Here is a 24,055-nt window from a genome sequence, read left to right as displayed (position 1 = left end):
CCTGCTTGCAGCTCTCACAGAGTCCGGTGGCCAAGAACCGGGCGAGGTGGGCAGGAGGCCATGCTGGCAGCACTCTGTGTGATGCTGCCAGAGTGTCCGGACACCCTCCCGCGTCCCTGGGCACAGAGACCGCCTGTGCCCCTTGGCCCTCCCACACCGCCGCACACCCCACGCAGATCTGGGAAGCAGGCTGGGTCTCACACAGCCCACAGTAACCAGATCCCCGGCGGGTGGAGCAGCCGGGCGCGTCACTATCACCGAGTGAGACGCTGCACAAGCCCTCAGTCCAGGTTCGGCGGTGGGGATTCACAGCGCAGGGCATGGCGCAGAAGCTCGGCGAGTGGGCCAAACCGCCCGCCAAGGCCACCGGGCTATACCGAGCGGTGCTGCTCAGGTCAGGTAAGAGGGAACTTCACCACCACCCTCTGCAGACAGCAGTGCCCCTGGTCCTTCCTTCCTTGGCGCCAGGTCTCTTCCTTCACAACATCTCCCAAGGCTTTGACGTTTCTTCATCACTTCTTGTTCTTGTCCTTCCGTTTCTTCTCTCTCCTCTTTCATCCATGCTCTCTTCCTAAGTGTGGAAACGCATGCGCGTGCACAAGTACAAACTTCTGGTAACACTACGTGTCCTGCCTGCAGAGCTCCCGCGAGGTCCCTGTCAGGGCTGATGCCAGGCAGGGTCCCCAATCCAAGAGCTTTCAACATGCAGCGAGGGTGGTTGATAGGTCTGAAAGAAGGGGGAAGTCCGGTGGGGGGTGGATGAAGAAAATTCATGAGCCCAGCCCACCACGGACCAGGGACCCTGGTTGTCCCGTGGGTGGTTGCCTATGATGAGGGAACGGCGTGCTCCAGGCAGCTCAGAAAGCATTTGCTGACTGTGGACACAACTGGGAAGGAGACATACAGCGGACTTTTGAATTTTGTTAATGACAAGTGTTCGTCTCTAACTTTTTGCTTGCTTATGCGCAGATAAGCATTGTATTTTCTAATAGGCACACTTTGGAAGTCTTTTATTCAAATAATAAAATAAATGAATATATGGTCCGCATAAAATAATTTGGAAAAATATCGGGATATAGAAGAACAGAGGGAGAAAATGACTTCGATGAGGGCTTAAGATGTTTCTTTCCTTCAGAAACTAAACTACTGGTCAGGGTTTGGGGGATGGTGAAAATTGCCCTCCTGGGGAAGTGATTCGAAAGTATAAAGGGACTTGGCCCCCTGCCCAGCTGCCTTTTGCCTTGGGCAAGAAGCGGGTCTCAGCTAGTGGTCAGTCCTATGAAGCCAGAAGTAGTAAGGTGGCTGGGTCGGCAACGCGTTTTGCGGTGGCGACGCCTGCCTAGGTCCCCAGGGTGCCTAGAGCTCAGGGTTGCCGTGCCCCTCCCCTGCCGCGAGAGACAACGCCCACCAAATTAGTTAGCAGTTTGAACAAGGGTTGCCTTAAGCCCCCAGACAATACCTGGCTAAGGTTTCAGAACCAACAGCGCCTTCTTGGGGGTAGGGTCTAACTCAACCGCCGTCGTCGAGCCAGCAACCCCTAATCAAGGAATCAGATTTCAGATCTCAATGCTGAGGTTAACTTTCACATAAAAGCTGGCTGCACGATCTCTAAAAGGAAGGCCTTCCTCGCACTGTCTCTTGCTGGAACTGCTATTTGGCCTTTCTCAGCTTACAGCAGGTAAGTCAGAGCTCAGGGGTCACAGGCGGTCGGTCCTCTCCCACCCCCCACCCCACCCCCCACAGAGAGACAGAGGCCTCCTTAAGGATTGGGTGTTTACATATGAAGCACTCAATAGAAACAGTGTCCAGTTCTACCGTCACAATTCTAGCAGGACCCGCTAAATATCCTCTTAGTAAGCAGATAGCCCCCACAGTCTGCGAAAGCATCTTTCTGCCCTTCTGTGAGGGAGAAAACACTTTGAGACTCGGGGTTCCTTTTCCAAAGTCAGCCTGTCTCCCTAGGACAGAAATAATGGCAACACATCTGGCCATCCACTACTGTCACAGTCCCTGTCATCTGGCCAACCCAGTTCACTCCTGTACTCATCCATCTGATGTTTATTGGCCTCTACTAAGCACTCCGCCCTATTGGGGACACGGGATGTGTTGCTAGTTCGAGCAGGTATGACTTCTTCCTCCTAGAGATGTAAGCAATACCCACTCCTGTTGGAAAATGAGGAAACTGGAACTCAGATGGTAGCACGATTTGTCTAAGACAACACAGACACAGTTAGGGGTGACGCTGAGATTCAAATCTACAGCCATGAACTCAGGAATTGCTCCCCCTACTGTCCAACACAAGGAAAAACAGGAGAACGGGAGTGAGGTGCCCTTTGGATGTCCCCGGGAGAGTACAGTATGCAATGGGAGAGAGCAGCTGTATCCTTGGACAGCAGCCTTGAGCCTCACCCAAGAGTACACTACTAGGAAAACACAGAGCCGTATAGTGCCACTCAGGAGAATCATTGCAAGCCTAAGGCCAGTCTGGGCTGCTTAGCGACTTCCAGGCCAGCCCATGTGACGTGGCAAGACCCTGTCTCCAACAAAAGCAACCATAACAGCCATGTGCGCATCCACAGCTAATCAGAGAATGCAAGAATCAAAAGCTTGCCCCATAATCCTCCTTGCTACAACCATCTACTAGGCACACTGGAAGAGCTGCTTTCTCGGTCCGTCCCTCCCTCCCCCCCCCCCAGGAGAGCTGACCTGTTCGTTTGCTTCCTAATGAATTTCCAATCTTTTTCACTTGATTGGGAGCTCTGATAGCTGTCATGTGTGGTATTGAGATAGTAGCTGCCACTTTGGCAGGTGGCCCGACTGGGCCCCAAGGTTTCCATGTCCTGTGCCCTCTGTTCATCAGAACAATGCCCCGTTTTAGAGATGAGGAGGGCTAGCTGAAAGTCAGCCAGCCACGGATCCAGGGTTGGTATCAAGGTTGGCACCAGATACTCATAACCTCTCTCTCTCTCTCTCTGTGCCTGGAAGGACTATCTCTGTGACATAACGTATGCTTACTCATACTTGAAAAGCTATTTATCGTCCCCTGAAAAATGTCTCCCTGGCAAGTTTTACTTCCACCATAGGAAAGAAGGCTTCTTTCTCTCCTGCAGTGTAAATTACAGGGTACTACCCCAGGTGGTGTATACTTCGTTAGCCACCAGGGGGCGGAAAACCTCCAATCCACTACCGCTACCAAGGAGCACTACGCTATAAAACAACAAAACAAACGAACAAAAGTCTGGACCCTGGTGCGATTTGAACCTCATAGGAAGACTTTAAGGTAAATAGCTCCAGACGTAAAGTGGATGCGGTTGTACTGAACAACTCCATTGCTTCTCTGAAATTCAGATTCTAGGAGTGTTGCTCTCTACCAACATGGGCATTCTGAAATTATATGGCTTACTATGATCTTCTCAACATACATTTGTATGCAAATTCCACATATATTTTTCCACATATATTTCGTAAGTATTCTCTCTCTTTGTTTATGGAGAGAGAGAGAGAGAGAGAGAGAGAGAGAGAGAGAGCGCATGAGACTATATATATATATATATATATATATATATAGAGAGAGAGAGAGAGAGAGAGAGAGAGCGCATGAGACTATATCCTAGCTTTTCTCACAACAAGAAAACTAAAACAAGGGTAAGATCACTCTTAGAGACCAAATTCACTAAGCCAATGGCAGCAGGTTCAGAGCCAGCTTTCAGAAAAAAAAGGACTCTTGGTTCTTGCTGCCCTGCTCCACTTCCTGCGTTCACGCTTGAAATCCCTTCCTCCAGGGTAAAATTTTCCCAGTTCAAACTTGGAAAGGCAATTCTCCACCAATTTACAATCTCTCTGTGGGCTCCGTGGCAAGCTCTAAGGCCAGCGAGCTCCTTCCCACCCCCCCGCCCCGCCCCCCAAGGTCCTTTCAGCAGAAAATGTCCAGAGTAGCCAGAGAGGCGGCCACTTTGATCCAGGGACTGTTCTGTGGGCTTCTTTGGAGATTGAGACTCCAAAACACAGGGCCAAGGGAGAAGTTTCGAGTTGCTGTGGAAACTTCTCTGATGTTTGCAGGCCCAGCTGAATTGCTTTTGATGCTACTGGACTGAAGTAAACTAGACTGAAAAGAAAGAAAGCTGTTTGGAACGTTTTCCCTGCACCACAGCAGGGAATGACCACACTCAACCTATCCCTGCACCCCCCACACACACCCCACTTCCCCACGCTCCCACCCTACCACCCCACCCCCAGCCCCCCACCCCATCTTCAGGACACTTTCCTCTCATACTAGCAGGCACCAGGGCTGAGTGCGGCAGGGAGGCGTGGCAGTCTCCTTCTGTCCCCCCAGCCCACTATGGAGCTGAGTGAGAATTCTGCCCGTCAACTTCTAAAGAGAAGAAAAGCAAGGGGCAGAGAGGCAGCGGCTCCACCTTGAACCCTGAAGATTTCTGGATCACTCCTGACAGGTTCATAAGTCCTGTCCTTCCATATTACAAATGAACATAGGTGCCCACACACAGGATTTCAAGCTGATTTCAGTCAGGTGCTTTCCTATGATAGAAGAAGAAGGAGGAGGAGGAGGAGGAGGAGGAGGAGGAGGAGGAGGAGGAGAGGAGAAGGAGGAGAAGGAGAAGGAGAAGGAGAAGGAGAAGGAGAAGGAGAAGGAGAGGAGAAGAAGAAGAAGAAGAAGAAGAAGAAGAAGAAGAAGAAGAAGAAGAAGAAGAAGAAGAAGAAGAAAGCAATGTAGAGATGGGTTTGTTCATTATTAAGCCACAAACATTACAGAGTAGTAACAAAAGAACAAGGGCTTATAACTTTATTTTATCAGAGGGTAGTTCGAAAATATAAATACCAAGGGTTCCTGAGAGGCGTATAGAAAATCGCTATTCCTGGGCCTGGGAGGGCCTCAGTGGTAAATCACTTATGTAGCATGCCCGGGGTCCTGCTTTTGAGCCTCAGAAACACAGGCAGACAGACAGATAGACAGACACACACACACACATACGCACTCACTCCCCTGTCTAGGTTCCTATGGAAAGTTCTGACTGGTCACCTGTGAGCATACCCCCATTCTGTTTTTCATACTCCAGTCATACCTAGCTATGACATTTGAGATTTAGTCTCCTAGAACTGACCACTGCTGACAGATTTGTTTACACAGAAATGGGTTCTCTATGTATGCATTTAAAAGGGGGGGGGGATGACACTACATGTTTTCCCTACCATGTAGGGCACATCCTTTCTAGGTTGACATGCCGGTTGGCTGCACCCCACGGAAGGTGCCGTTATTTGTCCTGTGGACAGTTGTGGTTTAAACAGTGGTGTCTCTGATTGCCCATCTCCTGTGCAGTGTCACGAGCGCTCACACAGGACAGGAAGAGCCACTGCAGGCTCCTGGCATGGATACTTTGGATGTCTTCAGGTCAGCTGTAGTTTTTGAGCACAGCTCCCATGGCTTCTAAGACCATGACAAGACAGAAACATGGTAGAAGTGCTTATCACATAGAGTCCAAGGGTGCGGGACAGGGATAAAATGTACCCAAAGTCACCCTCTCCCAGAGACCTATTCCCTTCCTTTTGACAGCCCATTCAACTGTGACCCCATTGATCTATTGCTGAGGGTAAGGCCATCATGACTAGTTGTCAATAGCACATCTGGAGAATAAGCCTTCACACTGAGCCTCTGTGAGGAACACCTTATGTCTAATCCATAGCAAACATCTCAGTACTGGGACAGAAGTCAGGATCCCTAAGAATAAGGGAAGGCCCCTGCCAGCCTAGTGGGTGAGCCTCTGGGTCTGTATCCAAGCTGGGCTCTGACAAAAGCCTTAGTTGGAGCAACAGAGAGAATTATGACTGCACAGAGAAAATGGCACCTTGCCTCGAGGTTTCTCGCCTAACTGTCCTTGGCCATCTGTTGTCCTGAACCAGCTACCAGGACTTTCTAGAACAGGGAGTGGCCAGTATGGGGACTCTCAGAGCCACTTCCTCTAGAATGGACTGGGATGTGGGCTTCTGTCTTTTCTGGAGAGGAGTAGAAGCTGTCAGGTCCCTATTTAGGGCTTTTAGATCCTCAGCTGTCACTAGGCACCAAGGTCAGTTCTGATGGGCCACCAACCCCCCCCAAAACATGCCCAATTTCTTCTTTGTACAATAAGATAAAGGAAGCAGGCATAGCAATGGTGATTTGACAAGTCCTTGGTTTTGATCATTAAATTTAATAATCAAATAATAAATAATCGAATAATTTAAATGAGATTCCATGTGGCCCAGGCTGGTCTTGAACTGGCTATGGAGCTGATGGTCTTGACAATCGTCTGATTACAGGTATGAACCCCCACACCCAGTTTTATGCAATGCCGGAAATAGACCCCAAGGCTTTCTATATGCTAGTCAAGCGTTCTACAGTTAAGATACACCCCCGGCCCATACGAGACTTCTGTCGTCCTATTTGGCCAGGAGTAAAATGGAGCAGCCAGGATGGGAAACTGGGGGAGGCCACTATTCCAGGAATTTCCAGAAAGGCAGACTTGGGAGCAATAGACATAGAGTACTAAACGTTATTCCTAGAGCGTTTCTCATGCCCAAGAATGTGTGACTCTTAAGTTTCTGTGGCTTCAGGGTGGTTCCCTCCTGCATCTCCCTTTCTCAGGCCCTTCCACCATCTCTGTCCTTCTCCACTTTGGCTCTACTGGCCTCCCTCTATCATCCCCAGTTCATTCCCACTCCAGAGCCTTGACACTATCTGTGCTCACCCTAAACATTTGTCCCACATAAGCAATGACTCCTTGTCTGCGCCCACCTTTCCCAAGCTTCCAGTCACTGCCCTTCCTTACTCAGCCTTTCTACAGTCATACATCACTGGTTGACATTTTCTTGTATGTCTTTTTATCTACTGTCACACACACACACACACACACACACACACTGAATGTGGGTCCCCTGAGAACAGGGGTACTGTCTCTCTCTGTCGCTTTCCCATCATACGCCCACTTAGAACATGCCAGGAAATATACACATACATATTAGATATTGACTACATGAACAGATCCTAGGGTCAAAATGAACTCAAACTGCGTGTGGAATATGTCTGCCTACCTGTGATGTATGTGACCTGAACCTCATCGCTCTTGACCGACCATAGTTCCATGAGAAAGTAAACTGGGGTACAGGCCTAGTCTCACTGGCAGGGGCTGGTTTCCTCAGTTGGGGGACAGAGAATAATGCCAAACGACAGAATGGGCCCAAGGCTTGAGCAGTAGGCTCAGAGGTGCAGAGAAGGCCTTTGATCTACAAGCACCTAGATTGGCTTTGGGGTTCTGCCCAAGCCCTCAGCTTCTCTTTGCGTGCACTCTCATTGTGGCCAGACACAGGCATGCACATTGGGGCTCTGCCTTTAGCACATGACAGTTCTCTGAAGGCTGCATTAGTGAACACCATCTCATTGAGGTCATGGGCAGCCGACACACACAGGAAAGCCAAAGTACACAAGGGACTAGGATCAGAGTGGGCTAGGTACAAATCTACCCGCTGCCCTTTTCCTGGACTACATCCTGCTGGTTCTTCTGTGGAACTTAATTGTGTGAAGTTTGTTTGTTTGTTTGTTTGTTTGTTTGTTTGTTTGAGATAGGGTTTCTCTGTGTAGTCCTGGCTATCCTGGAACTCTCTCTCTCTGTAGACCACGCTGGCCTTGAACACGGAGATCCACGTCCTTCTGCCTCCCAAATGCTCTGACTGTCCACGTGCCCAACACATTTGTAGATGACCACTTCACTTCGCAATGTTTCTTACACCTAAGCCTGCAGGGCTGCCAAGAACTGTCTGGGTATAGTTCTCTCCCTGCTAGTATCCAAGAGCCAAGTTCTAAAGAACCCCTCACTGCAGCAGGAAGCGTGGTTCCCCTCCCCTCCTTTGGGGAAGTGCTGGAATTCCCTCCCATACAAACAAGGGAAATTCCTCCTCAGAAGCCAGGAGCTGCCTTGTTCAGAACAAAGCTTGGCGTGAGTCATATTCCTCGTCAATCTGACAACACAGGTATTTATTGGTGCCTCTCAATCAGGGTGGCTTGGACACGGTGTTCTGAGTCTCGGACACGGCCACTCACCAAGTAAAATAACGGTTTCTATAGCAACAGTTCTTTTTCATTGCTATCAGAATAAATGGGAATGCAAAACTGCCTCCCGTCTTGGGGGTTTAAGGCCCGCCCTTTGGGGGTGGCTGCCTCAGCCATCTGGGACTGGCTTAGCACTCCCTAAGTCTGAAACCTGCAGAGGACCTCGCAGCCCAGACACTGCCGAGGAGCTCACAGCCCGGGACCTGTAGAGAAGTAAGACTCTAATCTATTCTGCTTCACATCTGTTAGGCTGACTGTGTTCTAGGAGAAGGTGGTGGGAAGGAGATGACCTAAGAGCATCGGAGCAAGCTGTCCCAGCAACTAAGCCCTTCAAAATGTAGGTACTGGGACGCTGCCTTACTGAGATGAGAAGAAGCAGGGATGTGAAGTGGGGGTGGGAGATAGAGGGTTAAGTAGGCTCTCAGTTACAACCCGGCAGTCTGGTTGACCTTTTACTTCTAAACACTGAGAGGAATTTAACATCTGCTACAGCCTCTCTTAAATCCATCATCACACAGTAGGGGTACGTAGGGTCAGCAAGGAGGGTTCACTTAATAGCGGACAGATAGACACAATCAGCAGATAGTCCAGGTTCTGTATGCAATGAGAAAAGCACAGAACTTGGATTTGGGTACCAAAGCCCAGCTCGGATTCTCGCTCCCTCACACACTGGCTATGTGATCGGGAGAAATCAGGCGACGTCTCTGAGGTCTGTTCCTAAGAAGGGGTTGCCCACCTTCTCAGTTTATTGAGAGTTTTGAGTCGGGAACTAGATGCATAGCTCATTACTCAGCCTGTACTGAGAATGCAGGCTATGGGTGATTCCTGCCTTGCCCATGGACTTGGCTTCATCACGTGGTACACGGCCAGTCTGGGCCTAGAGAAATCAGGGATCCAGGGATCGGGGGATTGCCTGTCACTAGGAAGCTGCTATTAGTGGGATGGGCTCTAAATTTGAAACAGTCCTCCCCCACACATGGGTTTCTGGGCGCTTGGATCCTGATGGCTTCCTCACTGTGGAGCGTGGCAACCCCTGCTGTGATTTTTCCCTGAGCCAGCTGCCAGGTAGAACCGCTGTCATCAGATCACAAGGATAGCAGCATGGGACATCCGCTCACACTGGTTCCTGCTCTACAACAGGGCACAATCCCCAGCCTTGCTATGGACCCTATAGGCCTCACCCTTCAAATCCAACCTTTCTTTTCTCTGGTGAAACGGATCCAGGGGACCAAGACCTGGAGTAGTCTGGAGCCCTCTTGCCTAAATGGATAGGTGGCTCCAAGGCGAAGAAGATTGACCTGAGTCTGCAGGGAGACCTAGAGCTGTTGCCAAATGCGTTCTTAGGTTACTGGCCAGCCATTGAGTTACAAATGCATACCACCCACAGGGAGGAGAGAGCAAGCAGGACATGTGGCAGCCAGCTTGTCATTTTTCTGAATGTTTCTCCTTCTCTTGCCAGTGCTTCTCAAAGCCTCCCTGCTGATGCTGAACCAGAAAGGTTTAGAGGAACAGGGGGTTGAAACCTGGCCACAGGCCTGACAGGAAAAAGCTGCTTCAAGCAGCAGGGCAGTGTTTGCGTTTCTCATTGGCTGGTTCTCTGGCCGTCATGCCGTCATGTTCTCAGCCTTCCTCTTCACGGGGGTTTATTGAGTATAGAGAGAGAGAGAGAGAGAGAGAGAGAGAGAGAGAGAGAGAGAGAGAGAGAGAGAGAGAGAGACAGAGAGAGACAGAGAGAGACAGAGAGAGACAGAGACAGAGAGAGAGAGAGAGAGAGAGACAGAGAGAGAGACAGAGAGACAGAGACAGAGAGACAGAGACAGAGAGACAGAGAGAGACAGAGAGACAGAGAGAGAGACAGAGAGAGAGCGCAAAGGGCTGTAAATTGGTTCTGTTGAGTCAAAAACATGTCGTTCCTGGGAGACAGTTCTATGGTAGAAAGAGTACTAGGTTTGGAGTCCAACAATCCTGGCTTTGCTAAGTACTTGGGGTGTACCTTAGCTTGATAAGCCCTGATTTCTTCAACTACAAAATGAGTTGCCTCCAAGATAATCAAGAGATTCAGACCAAGTCCCATGCTCACTCCAAAACATGCAGGACAAGAAAGAGGTTCACAGTCTGCCTACTCAGCCAGGTAGTCTACAAACTGCAGTGTGCACACCACAAGGTCTCACATTCTAATGACCTGAGGGGACGGGAGGTGGCCATGATCTCCACTGGTCAGAGGCTGAGAGAGCGGGAGCTGTTTGCTTGAGGTCACACAAGCTAAGATCATGTGTGATATTGTTTCTTTTGCTTTAATCCCTGAACACTCTGTGAACCCAGTGTCATGTGTTGTAACTGATAGACCAGAAACACAATAAGAACATTGAAGATAGAGGGAATGCATAGTCAGAAAGGGACAAGAAGACCATAAGGATTCAGTCCAGTTGGTCAAGAACTTACCCAGCATGCACAAAGCCCTGAGATGGAGCGATGATACCCCATAAATGGGACATGGTGGCTATGCCTATAGTGTTAGCCCTTGGGAGGTAGAAGCAGGGCAACAAGAGTTCAAGGTCACCCTTGGCTATGTAACAAGTTTGAGGCCAACTGGGGATATGTGAAACCCTCTTAAAAAGGGGTGGGGGGGTTGGGGATTTAGCTCAGTGGTAGAGCGCTTGCCTAGCAGGCGCAAGGCCCTGGGTTCGGTCCCCAGCTCCAAAAAAAAGGAAAAAAAAGGGGGGGAGGGGGATGAAAGGATCTTGTGCAGTAACCAGGTTCCTATAGCTGTTCTCAGTGTAAACTTCACCCTGTAGCAAGAGTATCATTTTCCTCCAGCTCTCTCCTCACTGCCCAGGAAAGACCAGGGATTGCTATCGAAGCTACTGTTCCCACCAGTCTGTGCACACCCAGAACCAGACTGAGTCTTTAGGAAGGAACTGTGGGACCTTTTGGGTTACCAGCAGAACCTGTGAAGAATGAGAGGCCCCAGTCTCTCTTCTGTATTCTTATCCCTGTGACCCTTCGACCCTCTTAGAGACATACAGACCACTCATTTAGCCAATACCTTCTGGCCCCAGAGCTCCGTGCCCAACAGAACCTCCTCGGTCGCCATGATTCTCTGTAAGATTGAGTAGGGGGCCCACTTCTGTCCTTCCGCTCTGTCACAGGGCTCAGGCTGCTCTGGGAGGCAGGATTCAGGAAGTTTGACCCGTTTGACTGTGGGAAGCTGCGGGACACTGCTCTGGGGTAGGGAAGCACCGTCTGAGGGCAGGACACAGCCCGAGCTGGCTCGGGGGTCCCGAGGCCTGCAAGGAGGCTGTGGCCTTCAGTTCTTAGGCTCTTGGGCATCCAGGCACTGCTGGGATGCTGCAGAAACAGAGTGGGGGCCGATCTAGCCAGGGGCAGAGGGGAAAAAGGAGGGGGGATGCTCCAACTGGTCCTGCTGGGAAGTCTTTGGCTGTCAGTCTTGGGCTTGGTGGAGGGCCGAAGCTGGGAGGGCAGGGAGGTCTTCTATGGAAGATTAGGTGACTGGCTCTGTAGGCAAAGGGATTCTCAATGGCTCGCCACTGTGGATCCCATAAGAAGAGGTAGTTCATGGTTTCAAGGCATTTACTGTGATGGTGGATAGGGAATGAGAAAAATTGTACTTCACTTCTCAGAGTGGGCCTGGGATTAAATATCTTTTGCAGGGAGGAGTTTCTGGAAGGAAAGTTCATTGGCTAAGTCTCCAGACCTTTAGGTATCTCATTATAATGGAGATCTGTCTTGAGCCTACTTGACCTACGGTCATGTCCTCTACCTGTGAAGGAGCTTGGGGTGTTTCCCTTATGTGACAGATGGTCACAGATCTATGGAGGGCTGTGGGCCAGTGACCAGCCCGGTTTCCTTGGGAGTCAGGCAAAGCGCCTATCAGCCCTTTCAGGGTCTCCAGGGTTCAAACCTCCTCAACTGAGAACCAGGGTGTCTTTCACTGTCCCACAGTTCTCCAGAGGAGGATGTCTGGGTTAAAGACCTAAGAAGAATGCCTTCAACCAGACCTGCTTGTAGTGACTGGCCAGCCACAGCCAGCTAGAGTTACTCAGTCAGAGCAAAGAGGCTTGAATGCTTCCTGCCCCCTCCTTTCTTCCCTCCTTCTTCCTGCTTTACGAAGACACCCAGGAGTGAATCACCCAGGAGTTTGCAACCCTCTCAAAGACTGCACTCCTAAGCCAACTGAATTGGAATTCTTAAGGTAGGATTCGATGCCCCGAGGACCCCAACATGGAGCCAAGGTTAATGTCTAATGACTTAACTAATTTCCTTTTTCAAGGAAAGTAAGAGAGTAGGATCAGGATATATTTAAGGGCAACAGCAGCTAATGAGATGGCCACACTGCAACTCTAGGCCATTATTCATAATTTAATCTACGGGAGGTGAGGCCTGAGAGTGCAACTCACAAGCTGCATTGCCGTCTGTAGCAGCCTTGGGAACCAGCACAAAACGTAGCACTAGACATTTGCCAAGAGCCTTGCAAACATCATCAGACTCCAGTACAGAAACTTTCAATGGTGTGGGCAAGCATCATCAGACTCCAGTACAGAAACCTTCAATGGTGTGGGCAAGCATCAGACTCCAGTACAGAAACCTTCAATGGTGTGGGCAAGCATCAGACTCCAGTACAGAAACCTTCAATGGTGTGGGCAAGCATCAGACTCCAGTACAGAAACCTTCAATGGTGTGGGCAAGCATCATCAGACTCCAGTACAGAAACCTTCAATGGTGTGGGCAAGCATCAGACTCCAGTACAGAAACCTTCAATGGTGTGGGCAAGCATCAGACTCCAGTACAGAAACCTTCAATGGTGTGGGCAAGCATCAGACTCCAGTACAGAAACCTTCAGTGGTGTGGGCAAACATCATCAGATTCCAGTATAGAAACCTTCAATGGTGTGGGGCAAGCATCAGACTCCAGTACAGAAACCTTCAATGGTGTGGGCAAACATCAGAAACCTTCAATGGGATTCAGTATAGAAACCTTCAACCTTCAATGGTGTGGGCAAGCATCAGACTCCAGTACAGAAACCTTCAATGGTGTGGGCAAGCATCAGACTCCAGTACAGAAACCTTCAATGGTGTGGGCAAGCATCAGACTCCAGTACAGAAACCTTCAATGGTGTGGGCAAGCATCAGACTCTGTACAGAAACTTTCAATGATGTGGGCAAGCATCAGACTCCAGTACAGAAACCTTCAATGGTGTGGGCAAGCATCAGACTCCAGTACAGAAACCTTCAATGGTGTGGGCAAGCATCAGACTCCAGTACAGAAACCTTCAATGGTGTGGGCAAGCATCAGACTCCAGTACAGAAACTTTCAATGATGTGGGCAAGCATCAGACTCCTGTACAGAAACCTTCAGTGGTGTGGGCAAGCATCATCAGATTCCAGTATAGAAGCCTTCAATGGTGTGGGCAGGCATCAGACTCCTGCGAGTCTGTACAGAAACCTTCAATGGTTTGAGGACGGAGCTAAAATCCAAATCCAGATGTGAATGTCAAATACTTCTAAGCTCCCCTTAAAGCCATAAGCCACGTGACTCTTCCTTTATTGGCCCTTCCTGGCCCCTGCCAGCCTGTTTTCTTTCAGTGCTGTTCTTTCTGACCAGGGTGTCGCCTCATCGCGACCACACCCTGAGTAGTGTTAGGTTGCTCAGAACCCCAGCAGCCTTGGGAGTAACTCCAGATTTCTACCTCAGGAAGCCCCGCCTGACCTCCAGGATAATCCAGATTTTTTTTTTCTGCTTTGAAGTTATGCAGTGCCTGGTCCGATGCCCAAGATTAGAGGGTTCCTATTGGCAACCAGGGCTGCACCTGCAGTAAGGCAGCTTGTGACCACAGAGCTCCAAATCTTCCCTTAAACAGTATCTTCATGGCAGGGCCTCCTCAAGAGCCTTTCACACAGTTTTGTCTATCATAATTAAAGGCTGGAAGGCTCACTTTGCAGTTCTTAAACCCTAAGGGTTCCCATGAGCCCTTTCTTCCTCATTCAGGGCCCAGGACAAAATGAGGGGCTCCTCTCCAATGTGTATGAGATATTTCAAGACAGTGGCAACAGAAGGTTTAAACCAGACAAGTAGTCTCAGAGTCACCCTGGAAATCACAACTTCCCAAGGGGGTGGCCTGCGGGCGAAGGAGGTCAGCCAGGTCAACCTGAGGTTTCTCTGGAATGTAACAGGAGACTAAGAGGCAAACAGAAGCAGCATACTGGAAGTGAAGGAAATAAAAATTCCTGAGGCCTGCGGACCGTTTCCCCTACGTGGCTGCCGGCCGGCATGACCTTTTAGAAATCCAATCTGCCTCGCCCTTTCCCGGACCTGAAGCCAACTGTCCACCCTCACAGGGAACACTCCACCACCAGAGCTTGCCACTCTGGGCACAATGTGCCTTTGTGGTTCCAGAACAGACCCAGCTTGTTCAAGGTGCGGGAGTCAGACAGCTGTTCCCCAGGCCTGGAGCAGCCTCCTCTTCCCTCCCAATGCCCAGATACTGGGCCCCACTCCTCAGAGAGACCCTCCCCAGCACCTGGCTGAACTTGATCCTTTTTCTCAGCCATTCGTAATCTTCAGAGCAGGGCTCTGGGTACCTAGTGTTACCACAATACTTGGCGAATGACAGGAATATAAGCATCTGCAGAATGCATGACATACATTAATTATACTTTCTCAGTGGTCGTTCCTATACGTAGTAGCTCTTAATTCTGTGCATTTATTCTGACCACACAACTGAATCTCCCTCCTATTGTTTCACTGGATATATAGGTATGTCTTCTTAAAAATACTATTAGATAACTATAATACTACATTTTAATATTATTTTTTATAACTCTCCAAAAGTTATGTAGCTTGTTTCTGTTTGCAGTCTTAGCATGTTAGCAACATACGATGAGTTCTTCTAAAGGTGGTGTGGCTGATGAGAAGTACTCTGTCCGAACTGGGAGGCTTGGGGCCCAAAGAGGGTGAGGACACAGCCAATGGCCAGTCAAGGAGATATGGAGTGTGGTGTGTTGACAGCTTGGACAGGACAGGAGCTGAGGACATGGGAAGTACTACAGAGAGTTCAAATAAAGATCAGAGAACTCGATAACAGTAGATACCAAATAGGGATCTCAAAAATACAATTTGCATCAAGGCATTCTGATATATTGGCTCCCAGAAGACAGGACCCCCATCAACTAAAAAACTATGCTCTCTCGATGGGCAGGGAGGAAGATGGTAATTTTCAAGTGTTCCCATTTACTAGAGGTCTGGGGGTGTAGTTCAGTTAATAGAGTGCTTGTCCGGGATGCATGAAGCCCTGGGTTTGATTCCAAGCACAGTGGCATAGGCCTAAACCTTGGATAACAAGTTCAAGGTCATCCTTAGCTATAGCACAATGTTGAGGCTAGCTCAGGTTACAGAGATCCTATCTCAAAAGCAAATAAATAACCAGGGTGCCTCACAATCGTTTTCTTAAGAATCAAAACAATTACGATAAAACCTGAAAAGAAACCGCCTCATGAGGAAGAAAGGAAATGATTAAAATTCTCATTTCCAAAGTGCGTCTAAGAGTGCTAAATTCAATATAAAGCAGATGCCAGCATACATACATATATATATATATATATATATATATATATATATATATATATATATATGCACAGGTCCAAGCTAGATGGTGTTCCAGTGTGAGAGGGGAAATGGATACAAACTCTCATCCCTAATCAGAAGGCCAGCTCCAATTGACAGCTGCTTGCCAAAGAAAAATTAGTATTCTGCAGCGGGATCTCCTGGGCATACGAAGCACACTTAAGGGAAGCTGGTGTAGACGTCCAACTGAAGGCTGAGGGAAACAAAATGAGTTTTTATCTCTTATTGATTGCTCTGTGTGTGTGTGTGTGTGTGTGTGTGTGTGTGTGTGTGTGTGTGTGTGTCTGCCTGTCTGTCTGTCTGTCACTGGTCTTTGGCTCCTGTATTGTGGTTTCCAATTCCGTGTTTTTATGGGTTTCTATGTGTGTGTATGCATGTCTGTGAGCGTATGTGTCTGCTGTGCTTGTTTTCTTTGTTTTTATTCTGATTCGGTTGGGCTCCTTGTTTTTTTTTGTTTTTTTTTTTTTTAATTTGCCCATTTGTGTTTTTAGAGAGAAGAAGGCGTGGAGGTGGGTGGATGGGAAGGTGGGGAAGAGTGGCAGAGAGGGAAACTGTGATCGGAATATATTGTATGGAAAAATGTTTTTGATTTTTACAAAAAAGGCAGATAGATACTCTTACACTTCACCTGGCTACCGCCAAAATACCTTTGAATGATTAATAGTTTTCCATTGCTGGGATTGGAGGCTGAGGCACAAGGACTACAAATTCAATGTCATCTTCAATTATATAAAGTTCAAGGCCCACCTAGGCTGAGAGAGAGACAGAGAATGTGGAATCTCAGGGTGTGGGGTGGGGACTTGCTACCTCCATTGTCACATGGAAACCAACTTAGGGCTCTGGTTCCCCAAGGTCAAAACCTCAAAAGTTTTCTCATCAATCACCTAACACAAATTACCAACAAACGTTACTGAGTGCTCACTGCGTATTACACCAGACACTGCCTATGTTCACCACACAGAAAAGACTCGACCCTACCAGCCAGGTCGGCCAACACATACACTGGTTAGTCCTGCTAGCACTGTGGAGGTAGACAGAAAGCTACAGGGCCAGCACCAGCCGAGGCTTTGCAGAAAGACCTTTCTCAGAAAAGAGGTCAGGGTGCTTCTGAAAGCCCCACCTACAAGGGAGACACCTAATATTCAGTGTAATCATTCTGAACCGCTAATCATCGCTAACAGCCAGGTAGCGGCTGTCCTCCCAGGACTTGTTTTTATAGAACTCTCCTCTCCCCTCCCCTCTGCTCCCCTCCCCCCTTCTTCTCCTCTCCTCTTCTGTCCCCTTCCCTCTCTCTAAAGCATTTCAAGTGTCAGGAGCTGTCTATGGCAGAGAAGGCTTTCTGCCTAAATCTAAAGTCCATTGACAAATATCCAGGTACTTGGTAGAAGTGGAACCCACGAGTGTGACAGACAAGACAACAGTTTGTTAAAGGGACACAGCATATCACAGACTACTCCCTGGTGTGGAGAATAGAGAACTGTGTCTCTGCCGCAACTTCAGAACTATGGCTAGAAAGTTGAACAGTAAAGGATGATATTTCCTTTTACCATAGCATTTATCCAAATTGTCTTTAACTGCTACAGATTATACACAAGCGTGTGAGTTCACACACGCATGCATGCAGTGCATGCATACACACACACACACACTTCACACCTTTTCCTTTTCTTATGCAAATTTGTTGAAAGCAGAAACTCATAGTCCCTTTTGCTGTTGAGATTTTTTTTTTCTTCTGTCAGTGTCTTAGTCAGGGTTACTCTTTCTTCGATGCAACACCATGATCAAAAGCAACTTGAGGAGGATAAAGTTTATTTGCCTGACACTTTGAACATCACTAGTTATCATAAAAGAAACCAGAACAGGAACTCCAACCAAGCAGGAACCTGGAGGCAGAAGCTGATACAGAGGCTGTGGAGAAGTGCAGCACACCGGTGGGCTTACTCACAGGAGGCTAGCACTCTTTTTTTTTTTTTTTTTTTTTTTTTTTCGGAGCTGGGGACCAGAACAGGGCCTTGCACTTGCTAGGCAGCGCTCTACCACTGAGCTAAATCCCCAACCCTGAGGCTAGCACTCTTATAGCACCCAAGAACACCAGCCCAGGGATGGTACTGCCCACATGTGCTAAAACCTTCCACATTAAACACTAATTAAGAAAATGCCCTGCAGGCCTGCCACCAGCCTGTTCCTAGGGAGGCATTTTCTCAATCGAGGTCTGCCCCACCCCACCCTTCCCTCCACCCTTGCCAGATGACTCTAGCTGCTATGTCATGTTGACACAAAACTACCAAGCACCGCCAGAGACCATATATCTGCACTTTGGTTGTGAGCTCCCCATGCGTCTACCTCACGGTGCTAGAATTCCCAGCACACAGCATCGTGCCAGGCATTTCCCCAGGTTGCTGGGAATCCAACTCAGGTTGCAAGCTCTGTCCTGAATGAACCATTTCCCCAGTCCCATGACAGCCTCTACGGTGAGCCTAGGTCTCCTTGCACCTCAGTACCCCACGTCCCAGACGAACATCATCTCCAATAATCACAACAAGCTTTTTACCTTGGTGGAATGGCTGTGTCCCGCAACAGAGAGGCAGAAAGCAAGACAGTGATGGTCAGGAGCTTACCCAAGTTGCTCAGAAGCCACTGTCTGTGTGGGAACTCTGTGCTCCAAAGGGGATGTGGACATATTTGAAGTAACATTACTTCCCATCGCTACAGCCGCCATGTACTCAGAGATCCAGAGGGAGCGGGCTGACATCGAGGGACTCATGGCCAGGCCAGAGTACAGAGAGTGGAATTCAGAGCTCATCAAACCCAAGAAGCTGCTAAACCCTGTGAAGGCCTCTCGAAGCCATCAGGAGCTGCACCGTGAGCTGCTTATGAACCACAAAAGGTAGGATGGCACCCAGATGGCTGGCCCAGCAATACCCTGCCTGCACAGGCCGTCTGGTCTTAGAAAGATGCTTCTTGGGGGGGAGGGGTGGCCCAAACCCATTGCCTGGAGCCCCAACAGGGTCCCCAGAAGAAACTGTGTGAACCTGGAAGCTCTGTCTACTTTCTGTGTGCTTAGATGCAGCATAAATTTACTAAATACTTATTGCATGCAGGGCATCAGATACAGAAAAACAGGGACCCAGTTTCTGCTCTCCCCAGGGGGATTGAAAGTTGCTGGATGCTTTAAATAAATGTGGGACCCCAGAGGGGCTTCTGGGATAGGGGGACTATCTATATGACTTCATGGAAGAGATGATATCTAGAAAGACTAAAGCAGGGGCAAGAGTCAACCCCGGGGGTAGATGGGTTATATTGGCAGAGAAAACTAGAGACCACACAAATATTGCAAAGAAGGTATCGGATAGTGATGACCCTTTCTTAGCCATTTATTGGGGAACACCATGGCTGTAAAACAGAAGGGCTAAGGGGGAAACTGGGTTATGGCTCGTCTGTGATCAGTAATCACGGGATGGCCAGCGTAAGATCCTCCGTTGTGAGGATCCTGATCTCCTGGCTTGGCGGAAGCTGGTGGTGCCGTCATGGCGCCCTCTGCCGTCTGGTTGTTATATTGGAGCTGGTGTGATTTCTGTTCTAAGTCATGCCACAGATACCCGTTGCACATGAGGCTCTTGGTGGGTTTGTTTCCAATTAATACTGTAACATTTTCACGTTCTCAGTTGTTTCGGCAATAGTCATTCATTTTAGTATCAAAAATACCACCACGATGAAAAACAGCTTCAAGCAAACTGAAATATTTGCAATATAAATAAATTATATCGAAGAGATACAGTATGAAATATTCATATATTCCTGTACTATAGTCTACAAGGAAAGGATAAACAAAACGAGTGGGATTAATATGCAAATAGGAGAATGTGAACGTTAGAAACACTTTAAAGGCCGTTAGTGTGACTGATAATCAAGGAAAAATGAGAAACAGGCATTGCTTTTTGTCTCCTGGACTTAAAAAAGTTGGCATGTAAAATGGGAATAAATTGATATCTTTGTAAGGAAATTAATTCCCATGAAATTTTAAGAGAACGAAGACTAGCATTTCCGTCATCAGAAGCTCTAATAAAATATCCAGCAACCACCTAGTTTCTGCAGCCTGCTCTGAAATTCTCACTCACCGGTTGGTTGTACCTGCGCCTGCCCTGCTGTGTGTGTGTGTGGAGGGGGGGGGATCTCTGACTTTCTCTATAGCATGGGCCGGTGAGAGCGTCCCCTTCCGGCCCGGGATTGGTATCACAGGAAAAGTCAGGGCCAGGCTGGGAAAAAAATTCTGACTGTTCCCCCCACCCCCACCCCCAGGGGCCTGGGTATGGACCGCAAGCCAGAACTGCAGCGGGTCCTGGAGCACCGTCGCAGGAATCAGCTGATCAAAAAGAAGGAGGAGGAGCTGGAGGCCAAGCGGATGCAGTGCCCCTTCGAGCAGGAGCTGCTGAGAAGGCAGCAGAGACTGAACCAGGTGGGTAGGAGGCACACGGCTCCAGTCTGAGCCTCCTCCAAGAGGAAGGCCAGCATAGGATCAAGAATCTACCTCTGCCCGCCGTGTGACTCTATTCCAGTGGCATCACTTCTCGGACCCTCTGCCTCCTATAAGATCCACATCCTGGACGTTAGTTCTGCTGATCACCCCTGCTCTGAGAGCAGGTGGCATTTCTATTCTATAGGTGGGAGGCTCTTACTGTCCCCATGTGGGTAAACTGAGAGTCCTGGGTTCTTGTGTCCTGGGAGGGCTGGCTGGGGACTTAAGGGAGAGGAGAGCACTCTCCAGAATGATACGGGTTACAGAGCAGGAACAGGCTCAAGCTCAAAACCCCAGGCTGGCCCTTGAGGATTCTTTTGCACATCACCCTACCCCCACATTCAGAGATGGTGGGATTTCCTCATGCGTACTGTTTTGATAATGTTTCCTGACGTGAGGGTAGATCTGTTTGTTTGTTTGTTTGTTTGTTTCTTTAGGTTTATCTTTTTGACTCTCTTTCAAGTGTCTACTCTCCTGATACACATCCCAACTTTGGAATGGTTTGTAAAACCCACCCCAGGCTTTCTCCATTGACAGGACCCTGGGTCCCACCATGGCATGGGGTTTAGGAACCCCAACCCCCAACCAACTTTGCAAATTCACTCCTTGTGTTTCTCTGCTCCAGCTGGAAAACCCACCACAGAGAGAAGAGGACCATGCCCCTGAGTTCATCAAAGTCCGGGAAAACCTGCGCAGAATCACCACCCTGGCCAGCGAAGAGAGAGCACTGTAGAGTTTCATCCACTCAGCAGCTCCTGCACTCACTCTGGCCCAGCCCTCCTGAACCTGAGGACCCTAGCCCACAATGATGCCAGCAAGGCACGCCTGAAAGCTATCCCTGGGAAACTGAAACCCCCCCCCCGCACCCCACAGGAAAAGTGTCTGGACTTTTCTGAGCACCTAGCATTCCTGCACCAAGAGGAAGCCACTACCAGGAAAGACCTCCAGAGGTGCCATTCCTGATCTGACTCACTGAGACTTCCCCGCAGAAGAGGAAGAGAGCCAGGTGTCCCTCCATTTTGCTTCAGTTGCCCAATAAGGCCTACTTCTTGGAACAGCTCAGCTCCTAGCGTTGGAAACAGCTCAACTCCTGCTTAACCTAAGGCCACCTGTTTGAGAAATCACAGAACGAGCAAAGAAAGCACCAGATGTCTGTAGCAAGGAAGGGCCTGGGAGGTCACAGCAGGCTGTGACCAGGTGGGAAGGGACCCAAGCCACGCCCTTTTAGGCCTTGCCCGCTTGCCTCATAGTTTGGCTTTTATTTCTCCTCCCCACTGCCCTCCCTAAATTACTAACTACACTTCGCCTCAGAGCTCCGATTTCTAGCCTAGAACAGCATGTTGCCAAGTTTACTGTAAATACAAATCAGAGAGTCCTGTGATCAGTCCCTGGAAGCTACATGTATAACATACTCCCAGAGGTGGTCCAGGACATGGGTTTGAACACATAGCTAGGCTGAAGCAGCCAAGAGTGGTTTATTAGAAATATCCAACTCTCTTGGCTCCCTGACCAGGAGTTTCCCAGAGCCTCCTCTAAAGCCACCCAAACTCTTTACTCACTATCCATAGTATTCTCAACACACACACACACACACACACACACACACACACACACACACACACACAGGAACCCCTAGCCTGGTCAGGGGACTGTAACTGCCAATTTTTATTTCTTACTAGTGTAACCACACTATCATACAATTCTAGCCAAAAATAACCTTAGCTTTCTACAGTGTTTTGGAAAGCAACTACACAATGATTTCCTCTGCAAAGATATATATATTAGTTCGAAGACCCCACTGCCATGGTGATGGAGTAGACTCTTAGGTCAATATTGCCAGCACTGTCACCTCAGACCCTGCCCCTCCCCCCAATCTGGGTCTTCCCCACCCATTCTTCTTCCTTAAAGTCCCCTTCCTCCACAACACCCAGATACTTGAATCTTTTGCTCCTATGCCATTTTTTAAAAGATCTACAGAGTAAGCCAGGCCTGAATCCTTTCCCCTGAAGAATGAAATCCATGACTCAGCTTTTAAGCCCTTTGCTGGTGGGAACAACATGGCCAGACAAGCACAAGTTCTCATGCCACAGACCCTCGGATTTCCCTGCTGGGGCGCCAGTGGATCTGCCTCCAGGAAATGATGGTGGAATGAGCACAGGGTCTGACAGTGAATGGAGATGTGTAAATAGACTCTCTGTGTTTTTCTCACTCTGAAGGTCTAAATGAGTGGTTCTCAACCTTTCTAATGCTGTGGACCCTTTAATGCAGTTTCTCATGTTGCGGTGAACCCCCTCCCAACAGTAAATTATTTTCATTGCTTTTTCATAACTGTAATCTTACTACTATTAAAATCATAATGTAAATATCTGATATGCAGGATATCTAATGTGTGACCCCCCTCCCATGAAAGGGTCATGCCCCACAGGTTGAGAAACGATGGTTTAAATGCAGTGAAGCTGTCTTAAGTATCTGCTGGTGAGGTATTATGCTGAAGATGTGTATTTCCTAAATAGAGGGTTGGGGGCTCTCTCCTTACAGGTCCATTGCTGTTCTGACATGTAAAGAGGAACAGGCGGGGCCTCTGGGATAGAGTAGGACCGCCCAAGGGACTTGGCAGTCCCAGGAGAAATGGCAAGGGATGAAAGAGACACCCCCAAAGTACAAGAGGCCTCAAGGCAGGTCTTCCAGGGGAACCATAGTAGCGACCTTGATACTCTGTGAATCTGTTAGTCCCAATTCCATCTCTCTCGCTGCCTTTGTGACTATAAATCTAGATTCTCATTCTCCTAGCCAACTCTGCAGGTTTGGCTGAGAATGTGACCAGGCATGGCCAATGAAATTGAAGTGGAAGTCTACAGAAGCTACTAGAAGAACCATGCCTTTTCTGAAAGCCTCGCTTGGCCTCTCCCTTCTTGATTGAGGATGTCATGCCTGGACCATTAGCAACCATGTTTTACCTGAGGGAAGGCCAAAAGATCCACAAACCCTGTGATCTGATCGTCTGACCAAGCAAGTGCCAACAGCTTCCCCGGCTCCAAACTCCATGTAAATAAAAATAAATCCCTGTTTGGTAAAGCCATTGTAAGTCTGTTTCTTACAGTTCCCAACTGGCGAGAAAGGCCAGCCTTGCCTACCTGGCCAGAAATCCCTGTAAGTGAGGCCAATGAGCTGTTTTCCAACCCCTGTTTTCCAACAAAAATCTGTCGGGGTAAGTTCCTTACTTCAGGGCCTGCACTGTCTTCCTGATTCCAGCCTGGGAACTGGAACTCGTCACTGGTGTCACTGAATGCATTCCCTGGTGCCAGGAAGCATGTCACGTGTTGCCTGGAAAGGTGCTGCCTTTTCCTGGGTCACTGCAAAGGCTCCATCCTCATCGCTGCCTTTGCCCATGTGCTTCCTTAGTGAAGCTGCCCAGACTGTTCCGTGACAGTTTTAAGTAGACCTTGCCATCCCTCACAGGGCCTTCTGCTGGCTCACAGGGGAGTCCTTCAAGCAATCTGGAAGGTTCTATGTGCCCAGCTCCCTCTTTACCTTGACCTTCCACTGTGACAGCCAACCTAGCAAGCCTCACTTCTCCGCTTGCTGCACGGCTGTTGCTGACCAAAAATAGGTTTTCCTCAGGCGCTACCCAGCACACATTCTCTTCGAAGTCTCCTCTCTCTCTCTCTCTCTCTCTCTCTCTCTCTCTCTCTCTCTCCCCCCCCTTTCTCCCTCTCTCCCTCCCCACCTCTCTCTTTCTCTCTCTCAAAGATGCCCCAGCTAAGTTGTTGGCATCTATATCCTACTAAAGGAGGTGAGCA

General features: G+C 48.9%; 1 protein-coding gene across 3 annotated transcripts; it reads left to right on the top strand.

Moving 5' to 3' along the window:
- Window positions 1-203: 203 nt before the first annotated feature.
- On the top strand, window positions 204-21,246 carry Fam107a (family with sequence similarity 107 member A). Of its 3 annotated transcripts, none has more exons than XM_032917922.1 (4): window positions 204-399; window positions 18,452-18,626; window positions 20,039-20,195; window positions 20,881-21,246. In XM_032917922.1, exons 1-4 carry the CDS (start codon window positions 321-323, stop codon window positions 20,986-20,988), a joined length of 519 nt encoding a protein of 172 aa, XP_032773813.1. In that variant the 5' UTR covers window positions 204-320; the 3' UTR covers window positions 20,989-21,246. The 3 variants fall into 3 exon arrangements, with proteins under 3 accessions (XP_032773813.1, XP_032773814.1, XP_032773815.1); XM_032917923.1 differs by lacking the exon at window positions 204-399 and adding an exon at window positions 8,078-8,311; XM_032917924.1 differs by lacking the exon at window positions 204-399 and adding an exon at window positions 8,339-8,435.
- Window positions 21,247-24,055: the final 2,809 nt, after the last annotated feature.

The sequence above is a fragment of the Rattus rattus genome, chromosome 12 (genome assembly GCF_011064425.1).
Source record: "Rattus rattus isolate New Zealand chromosome 12, Rrattus_CSIRO_v1, whole genome shotgun sequence".
Lineage (NCBI taxonomy): Eukaryota > Metazoa > Chordata > Mammalia > Rodentia > Muridae > Rattus > Rattus rattus.
The sequence above is the reverse complement of the archived record's forward strand: the minus strand, read 5'-3'. Positions and strand labels throughout refer to the sequence as shown.

Excerpts from the sequence above, each read along its gene's own strand:
- Fam107a (XM_032917922.1), top strand. The coding sequence starts at position 321 with ATGGCGCAGAAGCTCGGCGAGTGGGCCAAACCGCCCGCCAAGGCCACC. Across the intron at positions 18,627-20,038 it reads CTGCTTATGAACCACAAAAG|GGGCCTGGGTATGGACCGCA; the intron begins GTAGGATGGCAC and ends CCCCACCCCCAG. Across the intron at positions 20,196-20,880 it reads GGCAGCAGAGACTGAACCAG|CTGGAAAACCCACCACAGAG; the intron begins GTGGGTAGGAGG and ends TCTCTGCTCCAG.